We start from the raw sequence: 16,537 nt of genomic DNA on the forward strand, positions 1-16,537 counted from the left end.
AAAAATGTTAAACAGAATCTACAGAACATTGAAACCTCGCAGTCTTTAAAAGATGCAAAGAATACAAAATGTCAAGTATTTTGCAGTAATTGATGAATACTCGTCTATTTATATTCCATCATTAGTAAAATTACTTAAAAATTTAACGTAGCTATTAGATCCCACTTCTTTGAAGAATCGCTCAAAAGCGCAATCACGTCCGCATTAAATATCTTCGAATAAATGTCGTTTATTGTAGCTTTCAGTCGAAAGTCTGTGAAACGTCTCCGCGAAAATTAGAGCAGAGCCTTTTACGTTCGCAAATCTTATTAGCAGAAAATTCAGTTCCGCAATACTAATTTCCCGCACTATTGTCGGTTTGACATTAAATTAATAACAGTTGTCTCAGTTAGAATCAGTACATGCATTCCCTTGTTCAACTCCAATAACTAAGCTTTAACAGAGTAAATTTAATTTGCATGAGCGCATATCAAGTGAATGCCATTACAAAAATATGGCGCTATGAACTGTAGCAACCGAATATAACCGTCGTTACCGATTAGATAAAAGTACTAACTTCAAATGAGTGTAATTTCTAAATAATGACCATAATTCGTTACAATGCTCTCACCTAAATTGGATCGCGATGTATAACCAGTTATTAATAATAATTTGGTGGCAATTTTGTAAAGTGCCATCATCAATCTAATTCTGAACATAGCAAATCGTTGAATCATTATTATGTGTCTTTTTAGACATGATGAGCTTCGATAGATGGTAATCATTTTTAATAAGAGTTAGTGTTAAAAGCGATAATTTGTAAAGTAACCGTGCTATGAAGTGGACTTTAATTGATGTTCTCCATAATGGGGTTCAATGGTTGTGACAAGTAAGTGATGGCATCGATCGGCTCTTGTGTAATGGAATACCCTGAATTATTACATCTCCATGGTTAATTAAATTACTAACGCTAATGAGAAATCCACAAATGTGATTCATAATCAAGCAACTGAATCGAAAACCGCCACAGGATCAGTAACTGCACAGAATGCTGCCGGACAGAAAATGCAATTCTGTGTCCTAAAACTCCCAGTTTTCTTCAACCTACATATTTACGAGAAACAGAAATACAATTCTGTGTGCTCTCCAGAAAGTTATGTACCCGAATAAAAAAAGTATGTTAGAATCAAATTATTTCCGAGCGCAGTGTTTAAAAGGCCAAAGAGCGCTACAACTGAAATATCACTTAATTAAAAATGTCTCAATGTTAATAAAGGGATTGTGCTTTTTTGTCGAAATCTTTGTAAATTACCACGTTTCTTCTAACACAATAAACTTAACAACTCGAAGGAATAACTGAAGCAAATTCATTAGACTCTAATTATTTTATGAATAGACTTTAATGTCGGTCATTCCCCTGCTCCCAAGGCCTGAAACGTATTGACAGGAAACGCAAAGATTCTCTCGGATTTCAATTCGATTCGTATTAAATTTGCATCTGTATTTAGGGGTTTTAGATAAATCCTCATTGGAATTAGTAACATTAGAATTTCATTGTGTCTTTCACAAACCTACGCAAGTGACTATTTAAGTTTTAGTCAAATTACACGTTAAAGCTAATTTAATCCGTCTGCCTTAAATGAATTTCGCTAGGTAGTAGGAATTAAATTAAGTGGCAACTTCTCCCGTCTCGCGACTGTATTAAGAAACGTATGGGAAATTGATTAGACGAAGATATTCTCATCGTGAAAAATCGAACTCCTGCTTACGTATTCCGAAGAATTCAGGATAAAACTACACCCTGTAGGTTTTACATTAATACTCTGATCACGTTACACTTATTTAACAAAGTTAAGGTAATAAAAGTGGAGTCGAGACTCCATACAGATTACATGAACATCCTGCGGTGGCCATTGTAAACAAATTATTCTCTCCATTTGTTAGCAGCTTTTAGACTTTATTACTTCACAAATGTACGATCGTGAGACGGAGTTTCTTTTCATTACGCGTAATTACCACAAGAGATGTAGAAACGCTGTGCGCACACGTTCTGGATTAAAAATTTGATGGAATTCGTGCAGTGCGAAGTCAAATCTTTGAATGAAATTTCAAATTTATTCTGATTCGTCTAAATGAAGTTGTTTTTCTAGTTTGATAATCCAAACAAAACGATGATGTTTTGTTATTTAATAAGCAGCGTATCAAAATACTTTGAGAAGAGAATAAATATTTATTTGGTCTCAAAAAAAGGCTTCATCGAATTATTTAAATATTTAGCCTGGAGCTCGCCGATGCGATCGAAAGCACGACAGAATGATTTTGTATTTGCTGGGATCGACCCTGAAAGTGGCCTTTAGGATATCTTGTATCTCATTGAGAGATTTCTCACACATTCTACGATAACGGTACAAACGAAAGTCTTAGCTTAGGCTAAATCTGCAGTGGAGGGACCCAGATAAGTGAGACATGAATCTACACAGTCCAATGAGGTTTCCAGCCGGTCAGCACCGTTCCCATAAATTATATATTTACCGGCCGAGTTCATCCCATCTATTTTATGCCATTTTCGGGCAGGATAAAGCAGGGAATTCGAAAACAAGAATCCAGTGGCATATTTATCGAAATTCCAGTCGGACCGCGATATAATTCGATGAAAGCTGCTTTTGGTCATTTCAAGAAGAATAGACTTGGGTTAACAGCCATTTGGGGAATTTAAAGCTGGCATTCATTTGCTTATCAGCTAGTGTTGAACAAATTGTTCGGAAAAATTGCGCTGCTAGCACCAGGTTGAGTTACTTCATGTTTCATTCATGCTCTTTGACGTTTCTGTTGTTGAGCTTCACATTTGTGCTTACCAGCAACCTTAGAAAGCAGATAATAAAATGTTTGCTCATTCGAGTGGCATAAATTCGCAATAATCACAGAATGGCAGGAATAATTCGGAGAGTGGTCTCGCGGGGATTTTCCCACTAGTGTTCTCGTGACTTGAATCTCTCGGTTCGTACAACTTAAAAGTTTGCCTTTTGTTTCTGATAATTCAGACATCGCTGTTAATTTGGAAGAATATCTGTTTGAAATGTCGGGTCGTTGTAAACTCATCGTGTCTCTGAATTCGTAATATTCAGATGAGTAAGCAGAAGGGGACTGTTTAAAATATAAGAACACATCTCATCAGTGACGGCACTTCAATATCCGGCTTTTGCAAAGGTTGACGGAAATCAATATCTCTTCGAGATTATTACGATTCGGAAGGTTAATGCAAGAAGTATTTATTGCACCATCGAACAATTTGCGGTTTCCATGAAAAAATGCGATATTGATTAAAAGTGAAAAAGCGGAAATAGTTTCAAAGATCGCTCATCCGGTTTTTCCAGTCAAATTGTCTTAATCAAAGATTGTTTTCCAAGTGATCGAGTATCCCGCGAGATTGAGAGAGGGTTTCTGTTGTAATGACAGTATGAATAACCACCACAGTTAACAATTGACAGCAGACATTTTTCACTCTGCAGATAGGTCCTCTGAAAAATGCCTCTTTGTTTTCTCAAAGAGATGATGCTGAAAACTTTATATAAAATATCGTCTTTAATGGTCGGTGCGTCAGATTTTTTTAAAAGCCGAATTAAAAAAACCCTTGCAAAAATTCACACTACATTTACCCTGAAATTGCGAAACGACAAAGACCTTGCAAGACTATATAAATTTCTCGGAAATTGTGAAAGTTTCAAACTGTAATGATGTGTAAAAATGAGTGAGGTGTCTGTTTACTGCTCCACCCTTGAATTGGATTTGTTGTCATTGTTTCACTTCTTTCATTATACTTTCGAGTTTAAGCTGTAGTTGAATCTGGAAGCAAAATAAAAATCTTTTGTCTAAACCCGGGATCGTTGCGAGGATTGCAATCAGCACAGAAAAAATCCTCTGTAAAGTTTCGATTGTAATTTCCAAGAGTGCAGTTTCACGCCTCGGTTCACTGTTTAGCATTTAATTCACGCTGAATATTTTGCACAAGCGATGATCTATTGAAGCATTGCAGTAATAAAATATATTCTTCGAGATCCGGTTTCAGCACACCCATGAGATTCAGCCTGTATTTCTACTCACTGTTCAGCTGCACCCTTTCAGAGTACAAAATTATTGGATTTGCTGCTTAAATCCAGACATTCTAAACATTACTGTGCATTACACTAGACAAAACAATTTTATTTACACAGCGCAGACATTTCACATTTATTTGACATTCGAATGCGTTTTTTATCAGAAAAGTTCGGTCCTAACTTCCACCATAATTCCACAATAATCGACTGTTTGGAATATTAAGGCAGACAGATTTTTCTACAAATAAAATTTACTCATACGAGCGGATTTATGACAAGTAAACAATTAATTTCTACCGCAATTTCTGCACCCAGAGAAAAGATTCACCATCAAACTCGGCAAATATAATTGTCGTTTTATAGGAGAGAATTCCCGCCACAAAGGATTTATTCAACTGTAAATATGTCGAGCAATAAGAATGCAATTACCTCGGCTATCTACAAAGCGACATAGACAAATGGCTGTGGTGCATCTAAAATTAGAATTTTTTGTATGAAACCGATGCGGAAAATGCCCTGTTTTATATGTTAATTATTAAATTACGTCTCTTCTATCAGACTTTACAAATTGAATTCAGTTGCTCTGAAAGCTCCTTTCAACAGACACAACTAAGAATTTCTACTGCTGAAATGGACTCGAATATGGTTTGACTTTAAACTCAAGATTCCATATTATATATAACCGTAAATCTCCAAGCGAGCGTATATAATAGAGGCTGACGTGGACTTGGGATTGAGAAAATGCAGCTACATTGGAAAATATACGCTGTAAGATGCTGCAAACAAGAAAGCAACGCTTCGAGCATTTTGATTTATTATAATACGAATTTTTATTACGAAGAATTATTGTTTATTGTTACATCACAATGTCTTACAACTCGCTCAACAAACAATAAAAATTAAACACTGAAATTTCGCTCCAGAGAAACGTTTTTAATTTAGGTCCGCCAATTAATATCAAACCAATTTCCATTATCGATGTATTTAATCAAACGTTGATTAGTCATTTGTATGTTGACTTTTACCGTTAAACAGAGTTATCGTATTTCAATTTCAATATAGCTCTGAAATCAAATTGCTGTTCAAGTAGGTATGATTAAACAGTTATTTGCTATTGCCATTTCTAATTACGTTTTATTATCTAATGGCAATAACTGCGGTAATGTGGAAAAATGATTTCGGTCACACCAAAAATATCGATCGCCCGGACCCGGAAGTGAGCAATAGAATCTTTGCTGACACAACATATTTCTTGAACAATCTCTTTATTTTATTTCACTTTAGCAGTTGTTTAGTGCACTTTACCGTTGTCTGGCGTTTAAATTGAAGCAATAAAAGTGTACCTAACGCGTTAGAGCAAAGCTGTCGCGAACATGTTACTGATTCCCGGAAGATTCGCATTCACACAGGTTCTTATGGAAAGTTTGTAGAAATTTATGAACGAGAAGGACACTCTCAGGAGATAACAGTATTCCGACGTATTCCTCAAGCCAAGAAGGAAACTCATAAATAAATTGGCCAATCTCCCAACAAATCTACATTCACACAAGTTTTTATAAAATATGACAAAAATGGACGATTTTTGGGTGCAATGAAGATGTAGACTCCTTTATGATTTTTCCGGATTTTTTATTTCCTGGAGAGGCTTGATAGTAGATGTACGTACATTCAGATTTCACGTGTAAGATATTAGAATTCCGAGTTTGTCGCTTCTATGGTTTGGTAAATGCTTTTATCCACTTTTTCATAAAAGCTCGCCAGATCCAATCCACGTTATTGACCGTTATTAAAAAATAAAACCTTATCGGCTGAGAAAGTTCCATTGTGTGCAGCCATTTATTGACTTCGGTCATTAAAAGCTCTAGGTTTTCACGTCAATTTTACAAAGCGGATAAAGTTAGTATTTCCACCTGAAGCAATCCAAAACGAAATAAAAATGTTCCAGCAGATTTGACCAGGAATACGATCCGCTATTACTGGCTGCGTTTTCACATGCATTAGCGTCTTCCATTATTTTTTTTAAGCGACGAATAATTAAGAAATATTTATTACAAAAAATAACTAAAAAATTAACAAGAAAACTTTAGTGCAGTGGCATCAGTCCATTTGGGCACACTGACTTTATAGAAATACTATTGGTACTGATATTGAAGAACATTCTGCCTTTGTTCTTGTGCTTCGCCTCTTTGTTGTGCAGGAGCAGCCTGAAATAAAAAAATTTAAACACGAATTAATTAAAATAGCCCTTCGCTTATTACTTAATAAAAACTTTTTGTAGAAATTAAAATTTCATTTACTAAAAGCTAATGAAAAACAACAAAGTTTGCCTTTTTCATTAATAATTACGGAGATTAGAAAATTTTTGTACGAACCTGTAAGTACTGCTGTTGCCTTTGGAACTGTGGATCTGGTTTAGGAATCTTAACAACAATGTCTGTCGGTTTTCTGGTGACCTATAAATCAATAAATGTTAATGAGAAACTCTTCGAAAAAGTCTAATTAAAAGGGAAACGCGGGAGAATCGCACAATGCATTCACGAAATTAATTAGGCCCTTTGATTTTCCACTCAGGGTTCCTTAGTAATGACAGACATTGTCTAAAATTACTAGTGAACAAATCGTCGTGCCTATACGATATGTAAAATATCATATAATACACAAAATGGTAAACCTCACCTCTGCTTTGAATCCCTCTTTAGGATCCGCTGTATACGTAACTGTTCTAACAAAACCATCAGAATCCACGACTGAATAGCTTCCCGTAATTTTATTCCCTTCTCTTTGTTCCTTGCGATTCTGGTAGTTAGTGTACAGGTCGTCGTTTACGTCAAATCCGAACTGGTAGGAGGGATTAGGCTGAAATAATTATCGTCAAAAAATTATTTGTTCAACTCAAATAAAACATAAAACAAAAACGACAAAGAGTTTTTTCTCTCTAAGGGTTACCATATTTCATTTCACTGTTCGGTTCCAATTTCAAAGCGGTTCTCTACCGACTCAATTTGATACTTAAAAGGCAAGACACTGACGATAAATGAAACGTACGAATGCTCTAAAATAAGAAGGATGCGAAAGGCAATTTCGACTTTGATGAAAGTGGAGACAAGTGTGCAATGCCATTTGGTATTTGCGCTAAGTTTATGAATATTTTACGATTATTTGGTAATATCAAATAAAGGGGAAGAAAGAGGCAGAAAACGTGACATAAAAATGTCGACAAAAAATGACAAATTTAAAGCCTGTTAGCTTTTTTATGGAAATTCTTACTACAGACTTGATTTAAATTTACAGTCGTTACAACTAAAAAACTGCGAGCTTAGAAAACCCCCATTGTTCCGACATTAACACATAAATATTTGAAGAGCGTAAGATTAGTTTTATTAAAGTAAAGAAGTCACGCTGAAACAGTGCGCGGAAACTTTTATGCAACTTTGTTCCATACAAATGATCAAATTACAAAGACGAGTGACATTAAACAAATATATAATTCTGTTTCTCGGAATATTTTATAAAACTCGGCAAACTTTCTCAACTTTTATTAAAATAATTTGGTTAGCACACAAATCATGACTCTAATTAGAAAATTTGATATATTTTTTATATTTTTCGACAGTCAGCGGCAGGTTGCCCGGAAAGTAATGAGCTAAAGTTCGAAGATATGAATACAGGGCTGAACTAATTGCTTGTACTCATTCATCATCAAGTTGTTTCCTGCTGTAGATACTCTGTTACAGTCTGCTCGAAATATAAAGAAAAATGACAAACATTAATCCTCCAGCGTCCATAAAAACGTAAAATAAAATTACATTTAGAATTGACGCAAAAAGCTCTGAAATGAAGCAATGATTGTCCATTATGTCTCCGCATTGTGAGTACTGCTACTCAATAAACGCGCAGGATTTTATATCTCAAATATTCTGATTAGTTTGTAATGCATAGGTAAGATATATGCGGTGAATATGAGGGCGTCGATAGGTGAAAGTATTTGCTACAAATTCCGTTTCCTTTCACGTCGATGTAAAAATTCCACGCCAATAAAGCGTTTAACACCAGTAAAACATATGTAAATTCAAAAAAACGCAATCAGCGAAATTGGGAAAAGATATAAAAGCTCACATTCTTGCTAATAAAACGAACGTTCAGGAGTGCTATGGTCAAATTTAATTTTATGTTTGGCGGAATAAAATTCGGAAATAACCGTAAATCTGGTTTATGCAACCACGGTTAAATTTTGCGTTAAATTTAAACACAACTAAAACGTATCGTAAAACTATTAGCCCTCACAATCAGTTCAGAATCTAATATAAGCGTCTCTCTTTTAACTGAAACGACGCCAATTAAACCGCACTCGTTGCAGCCCAATTGCCGCCATTAAATCGAGTGAGGTTTCGATAATTACTCCATTGTTTATTTGAAATCTTGAATTTGCATGTTTTCTCTGCGATATGGACTTGTTATTAATTTGCTTTCCGCTCCGGCGACTTCTACGCTTAGGTTCGAGTCCGTTAGAACAGAGATAAGTTTTATCGGTTTGACATGTGGGTTTTTAACATCATGTTGAGCGGGTCAGTGACTTATAAATCCTACTAATTCGTTCCAAACCTGGCTTTCAAATTGATAAGGAACATTCATCACTTAAGGGCACATTACATAAACTCCAGTTGTAAATTGGCAAGCGACATGCGACATTGTCGTTATGATTGTCTGAATGCCGGCTCTGAGTGTTGCATAATAAATAAATCAGTAGCGGAGGTGAAGGCAGCACTAATAATTCGTAATCTTCACACGGTACATAACATGTGTTACAAAACGACGATTATTGGCGCTTATTGAGCTAGTAGGTTATGTGTAATTCTAAGTTTTTATTGACTTGCACTTTCTAGTTACAGTTTATAACCGGTACACAATTGCTAGTAATGTTACTTCCACATGTGGGTCTAGATTATATGACATTACTGCAATTGCACTCACGTTCGATGCAATGAAACCATATTTTATCACAAATAATAGATTCTTGACTTTTTATTTTTTCTACAAATGCTTTATACCAAAATTTCTCTCTTTAGGTTATATTCAGGTTCTTCAGTTCTTTGAATTAGTCTTAAGATATCTTCCAAATATCAAATTATCCTGGAAATCTGTATATCGGCTGATTTCCTTTCAAAATCCAAATTCCGTTTTCTTAAATTGTTTGATTTCTCTTTACTTAAAATAAATTGAAAGAAACTGGTTGTAAATTAAATTACTTGAATTTTTTAGTGGATCGCAAAAGAAACCCATTCGTTCATAAAAATTGAGATCATTTTCCAACTGACTTTCATTCTTCATGAACTATCAAACAAGAAATAACATGAAATTCAAACATTTTTACGTCGATGTGCACAGAAATATACTTTCATTTGACAGCAACATTCCTTATGTATTTGCATACAATTTTTAGTAAGTTTCAGACACCGATCCTTCAAAATATTTCAGAAGAAACACAACAAATTCAATTCAATGGACATTAGGACACCCACTTGCAATATAATATGTCTTTGCAAGTATTGACACTCAACTGAAATTAGTTCAGTTCGTGGCTTCCACTTTAAACTAGTTTTGAATAGTTGAATTTAGTTGCAATGGGTTTCTGTCTTAAATGTGTAAATAGATTATCCAGTTTTGCTACATTTAACGTAGCGTGCGACATATTCAAATTGTCGAGAAGTCGAATTAAATAATATAAAAAATTAGCTGTTGAACAAGACTGTTGTTAAAATGAATAGATAAAAACGTCAGGTAACAACGATCCGTTGTAATCCTAAAGGTTTATGGACAATTTCGAACAAACAAAAGAGGCTTATCAGCTTAATCCTAAAACTATCGGTGCATAAAAATCGTGAAAGTATATTTATGAATAAGCTCCATAAAATTGTTGATTTTTTTCGATATTTAGTAGTAAAACTGATAACCACGCCACTGGTGTAATAGCCATACAGGTGTAAAGAGCCCAGGTACGTCGCAATTAAGCCCAAACGGCATATTAACAATTAAGACAGCTATGGGCCAGAAATTAATTAATTCCAGCTCGCTCAATTCAAGCGCATTCCTAATACATGGCGCTTCACTCGAACCTGAAAGCCCCCTTTATCCTTGGAGTGTTATTGCGGATTGCCATTAGAGATTGATTTGCCGTCGTCTGATACATTTCTGATTGATCAACCGTAATCAGACAATCGGCAAAGTCCGATTAGTTTCACTCACTTCCGCTTTTTATCTCCACCGAAGAACTTCCGTTGATGTCGCTCCAAGAGATTAAAAAAATAATTAATCCAATCAAACTCGTCGGAAATCTCCACTTTTTACATTTTAAAACTCGCTCTGTTGTAAATTTACATCATCAAAAGTTTGAGTCGAAAGGGTCAGGAACATTGGGGCCCAATCCGTAATTCTCCTAACCCCGGAAGGGATTAACCCAGAAATGTATGTGTGTATAAATGTACTAAAGTTGCTAATTATAGCCAATTCTGGTGGGTATGGTTAAAGGGAAAAGTATTGTTTGCAGGTTTATCTCATGCCTCATCTGCGATTAATCAGTGCGATACACATAAACAGAAAGTTAACCCGAACCGAATTTTAATCGGTATAACCGAGAAACAATTTAAACACTTTATTTATAGATATCTACTAAATTACTGCATTATTTATCGTGCTTAATTAGTAGAAATTGTAACAAACTATTTGCGCTTTAAACAATTATTCACCGGAATTTGCTGACATTTACTTTCGAAACGCGGGCGCCGGCGTTACGTGGACGCCTTTTTTAATCTCACTAATATACGTACAAAATTATTAAATTAGCGAAATTAAGCAATCACACGACTTCTCTTCACTCCATTAATTCGAAAGTGAAGGCTTCACAATTTCTCTCCAAAAAAAAGAACGCACTTAAAGTTAATATGCATGCAGCCATCAAGACCTCGGATCGTCCGTACCTAATTTTTACCAGTTCATTAAAATTTTATTGTTTTATTATTGAGAGAGTCTAACTTCAAATTAATTAGGAATAGACATGACTAAAGAGTAATTCAGTTGAAAGTGAGACTGCAGTTTCCAGCAGCTGTGTTATTAAATTCCAATAAAAAGTATAACTGAATTGAGTGGCGAAAACGTGCGGAATTTTCTTGTCCATTATTAAGTAGGAGTAGACTGAATGATTGAAGAAGAGAAAGGTTTGCAGTGTCAAAGTTAAGGTCACTTGTACGATGAACATCTGCCGTGTATATTATTGAAAATAGATACAATAAAATCGGGAATACCGTCAATAAATTCTCTTCGATAATTTCTATTAGATGACCTTTTGCACGTTATGAAAATCCGTTGTCTCTTCTTATTTATCTGAAGTAACTCGTAAGTACATCTTTGTGATGCTAAATTGCGGCGCGACTGAGATAAAAAGAAACTCATTCTGCATTTACGACAATCTCTTTTGTAAACAACTATGTCATCACTATGCACCACAACTTGGCTCTATTATCCTTAAGACAATGCTTTTAAAATCGCATTCATGTTTTCGGCAAACTTCTTGAGTAGCAATTCTATCTCGCAACGTTTCAAACTAAACATAGTTTATTATCCCCTATCTAACTTGAGCAAAACAAACATGATTTACTCACATCATAGTCCTCCTGATCCTTCGCCTCTTGTTGAGGCTGTGCTTGGTTGACAGGTCGGTAACCCTGACCTGCAGGAGCAGCGTATTTAACCGGAGTTTGTTGGGGTGCGGGTGCCAAACCTCTCAAATAGTAAGGATGTGGTTGTTGGGGTACGGGAATTGCGATAGGGACGGGTTGAACTTGTCTACCTAATGTCTGAGATGTGGCTTTGCGTTGGGCAGTGCCGATTACTTGCTGGAATTGTCCCTGCTGTTGAGCGGCTTGGATGTGTTGCAAGTATAATGGGCCGGAAGGCTCGGCGACTTTTTGGACCTAAACAAAAAAAAAAATCAATTCCTGTCACGTTTTAGTAAAATAAACTAATTTCATCTAATGAAAATGTGGACGATGCGTTCGTGTCCAGTCTAGAACTACTGCACTTCCTCCGTTATTGAAACTGTAAACTGTGGGTGAGTGCTCGAGTTCCGGCACTCGTTCACTCGAAGACCAATTTCAAACTCGCAACTGCCGGACGTTTTATTCTTTCTGACGAAAATTGGTGAGACCACACGACCTGGTCACGATTAGAATTTGCAAGTATGTAGCACGTATATCCAAATTTAAAGAAATCTCAGAACATGTGACCAGTTGATTAAGCAAATAGACCTACATGGGAACTTTGCAATGTGTAATAAAACGGATAAATAGTTCGTTTGATATTTTTTTGGCTTCAACGAAGAAAGGTTACAGGCCATGGGACTAACTAAACCATTTTCGTTTGTTTTGCTCTTTGTACTTAGATAATTACTATCAAAGCAATGTAATTTGCTAATTGTTTGTTTTGCTCGATTCGCAGGGTGCTTTAATTAGTTGATTTGACCTCTACCTTCATCATGTCTCGTTTCGAAGAATTGTATAGTATCCACGAATTTGTGGACCAACTTGTTTGAAAATGTGTTGAAATTTCGTACTCTTGTAATAAGTCTAAATATGTATTATAAAAAATAAAATTTTCTTCATATTTTTGAATACGAAATAAGTTTATGTTTGATTCAAAATTCAATTCCATCAAACTGAAAGAACCGGGAAAATAAAACCAATTGACTAATTAATTAAGTGGAATTTAAAATTGAATGAGAAAGTGAAGATCAATAAAAAGTAGTCCGATTACATTGATCAGTTTGCTATTAGCAGTAACTAGAAGTCAAAGCAAGTTCACGAGTCATTACACTCCTTTTTTAATAACGAAGCACTCAAAGAGTAGAAGTCAATAAATTAAAAAATCTCGAAAACTTCCAAAAAGCTAAAAGCTTCTAACCACCCTTTTCACTCCAACCCCTCAAAACTTGAAAAAGTGCATAAAGAAAATTTGATTGTAAACCGAAGCATGCATTTGAAAGAGAGCCATTATTACCTGTCTGTCGACGTTGGTGGACAGCAGCACTTGCTGAATGGGTTGTTTGATCTGCGTTGAATACTTCTGAAGTCCAGCACTTTTGTCAGGTTCATACACTGGCTTAGGTGGTGCGGCGTTGGTGATATAGGACGGCTGTGGTAAATAAACCTGAGGTTGCTGTCGGTATTGAACAGCGGGTATAGCTTGGGAAGTAATATACTGAGCATTCGGGTAAACCGGGTGCGAAACGGGATATGCGAAACTTCCCGTAACGAAAACCGACAATAAACAAACTGTTAATTTCATCTCGTGATCCAGTAAGTACATTCGCGCGGTAAATTCACAAGATAAGGTTGGAACAAGTGTTGATTATTACTAGTATTTATACGTTCGCTTGCCCTACTCTGAAGAAAACTTTCTTGCAACAGCTATGGAGAAAGGAGTTGTGCAACAGTAGGGTCACCGTATTGTAGTTAATGCGGGACTTTTTCCACAACGCGAAATACACGACATAGGGTTTTAACGTGAAAAATTCGTGATCGGTTAATAACTATTTAATTGTTACCCAAAAATTAAATTTAACGTGGCAATAATCTCAAGAAATTAAAACTCAATTTTCGACGGTTTGTTTTATAACAGTTTATGTCGTCAGGAGATAAAATATAGGAATACAGTTTTTACTTTAAAGGTTGAAATTTCTTTGGCACGATTTAAATTTAAAGCGCAGTGTTGTCTGTAATTTTTCTTTAATTATTATTGCATAATGACACTATTATTATCGCTCATTACTTTTATTCTAATTACATTACTCTTAATCGCCAGTTGTCCGTGATGGAATGTTCTGCATCACTTTTACCTAACGCTAATTACTAATTATTACCAGACAGAGTAACTTAACGATGATTTTTATCTCTAATAAAAGTACCTATATAACTTTCTAAGTGTATACAAAAAGAGTAACTAGGTAACCAGCGTGTTCTAAATTACATAGTATAAAATAATGTATCATAAAGTCAAAGGGCATAATATTATTTTGATTCTTTAATTTAAACTGTCCTTCTTGGCTTTTATGTTTTTTAGGAATAAAAGATCGAGAATGTGAGAAATTGAGGCTCAAGGATAAACGTAAACATTATTGTCGGTGCATAATAAATAATAGCCACCGGACTTTTTTGGATGATATGAAAAAACAATACCACTTGAGGCGTGCGGCCAGTAGAGAATGACGCGTCTCGTTAAACGGTCGATTGTGTGGTTTATTAATTGAGTGCCAATAAAATGTTTGTGCAATTATTAAAGGTGCTAATGGACTTCAAAACGAATCAGATCATCGGACCCTCACTAATTCAAAATAAGGTAAATATTTTCTAAAATAAAAATCTGTTTTTTTTTTATTTTAGTACCATAATTTACGGTTCGCAATGGAACAAACATGTGGCAGTGTACTTTAAAAAAACTTGGGCTTTAAAGTGAAGGGATGTCAATATGTGTGACCCCAAAAACCAAAGGTCAACTTTCAACAGAAAATGAATCCTACAAGCGCCACAAAAAATGTATTCATACGTTTAAGTTATAGCTTGGCTATTATTTTACGTGTACATTCACTTGAGTTTCTGTATTTTTTGCTAATAAAGTAGCCATACGATTGTTATTAATAAACAAGCGACATTTTCAAATAAAGTATCCCAACACAATACTCCACAAAATTGCTTGCATAGTTTCGCAAACTTCGTCTAAAACTAATGACGAACATTACTCCAGTTGTCACGGTTATTTATGTCTCATGCATTAAATTGTAATTAAAAAATAAGTGCTCGTAATAACAGCGAACTTCCATCATCTTTGTCAAATTACTTCAACAAATTAATTCCAAGAATTTCCCTGCACGTACCTCCTGTCCCTAAATTACTCAGAATTTTTAAAAATAATTTACATTTTTTCCTCGAGTTTCCCGCATCACCTTATCGATGTTTCATGTTAGCATGCCTCGTCCATGACGTGTTTGATGAACCAAAGCGTTTGGTTAAAATTTTCGGTGGTAGAAATGTAACTCATGTCTTACCTTAACTCGGAATCGGATGCAGACTTCGAATGCGGTCCTTTTATTAGTCTTCTCACGTTTTGATATTTTGAAGTATAAAGTGTCAAGAGAGCCAATGGAAGAGATCCACATGAAAGGGAACATACATGTGATTTCAACTTAACAACCTCTGGTGGAGGTTTTTTTTGTGGAGATTACCTCATTTTAGTGAATTATGCAGGAGTGAACTTCTTTGTTAAAACTTGAAATCCAAAGCAAGTTAGCGCTAAAATTATTTAGATAATTTGTATGCGCGCTTCGAACATGGAAATTTTAGAGATTCCTTCTTTGCCACAAAAAAGTAATTATGTTTTGATGGAGAAATTTAAATTTATGGAAATTGCTCGTCTAATAAAGGTTATTAACCAGATACTAATCAACGGTGCTAACACCGTTTTTATTGCCGACTTTTTATAACATCTTGATATTAAGTTGGACTGACTAAAAAATGGTCGGTTCGGCAAGAAATTTTTGACTGTTTTTATCTTGCAAATATAACATGCAACACTTCCGGCGTGAACTCCGCAGCCTCGGAAGAAAATCTCATTATAATTTTTCACCCGATGGGTGCTAAAAAAAATAAACAATTTCGTGTAAACCGTTTTGCAGCGTGATCATGCGGTATCTGCAGGTATTATCTTGATATACAACTAAAAGGTTTTTATCTTTATACGCTGAAATCTTGTTGCCTTTCCTTTTATGTTTGTACGAATCTAGATTTGCCTCCATATAGTTATGTGATACATATATAAAAGTTGATTTGAACCGTGAAAAGATACCATCATTGAATATTTTCATCATGCGCCCAGTCATCCCTTTCTTGTTCATCCTCAGATATCTGGAGTGCGTGGCATTGTAAATTCCTCCAGCGATTCTTTACAGCAAATCAATCTTTTTTATCCCGGAATTATCCGTTTCCATAACAGCGCACCCATTTTCAGAGACTTTTCACAGATTAACCGGAATCTACATGTTCAAGCAGCGCTGCGGCGCTCTCACGTTTGCCTTTTATTGGTCAATTATACGTTTTCTTTTATTGTTCAAAACAAAATTAGGAGATTACACGATTTTAATCTGGTTTTTCTGCATGTCTGCACGTAAACCTTGGATGGAGCTCCGGGGAAATCACAAAAAACCTCAATAACTTGGTAAGAGGTGGAATCTAAATAGAGACCTTTCAGAAAGCTACTGTGGGTACAGCGCAACCACCATCTGGGGATAACTGAACGCGATTTACAGCCCTAAGTGATTTTCTATGTTCCCAAAATATTTTTATTATTTCAGAACGATATTTCATCATTACTTTCGCTATTAAAAGTCGCGAAGTTTAAAATTTTTTTCTTCTTCACGCAAC

The 16,537-nt window shown here is 35.3% G+C and overlaps 1 protein-coding gene across 1 annotated transcript; it reads right to left on the reverse strand.

Annotated features, from left to right (window-relative positions):
* Positions 1–6,126: 6,126 nt before the first annotated feature.
* Positions 6,127–13,523, reverse strand: Cpr66D (Cuticular protein 66D). Its single transcript, XM_088030120.1, has 5 exons — positions 13,122–13,523; positions 11,729–12,040; positions 6,750–6,929; positions 6,446–6,526; positions 6,127–6,277 (listed from the first exon to the last, which is right to left on the reverse strand). Exons 1-5 carry the CDS (start codon positions 13,428–13,430, stop codon positions 6,206–6,208), a joined length of 954 nt encoding a protein of 317 aa, XP_087886246.1. The 5' UTR covers positions 13,431–13,523; the 3' UTR covers positions 6,127–6,205.
* Between the last annotated feature and the right edge of the window lie 3,014 nt (positions 13,524–16,537).

The sequence above is a fragment of the Gnatocerus cornutus genome, chromosome 2 (assembly GCF_029298725.1).
Source record: "Gnatocerus cornutus isolate USDA-ARS CGAHR chromosome 2, icGnaCorn1.1, whole genome shotgun sequence".
NCBI lineage: Eukaryota > Metazoa > Arthropoda > Insecta > Coleoptera > Tenebrionidae > Gnatocerus > Gnatocerus cornutus.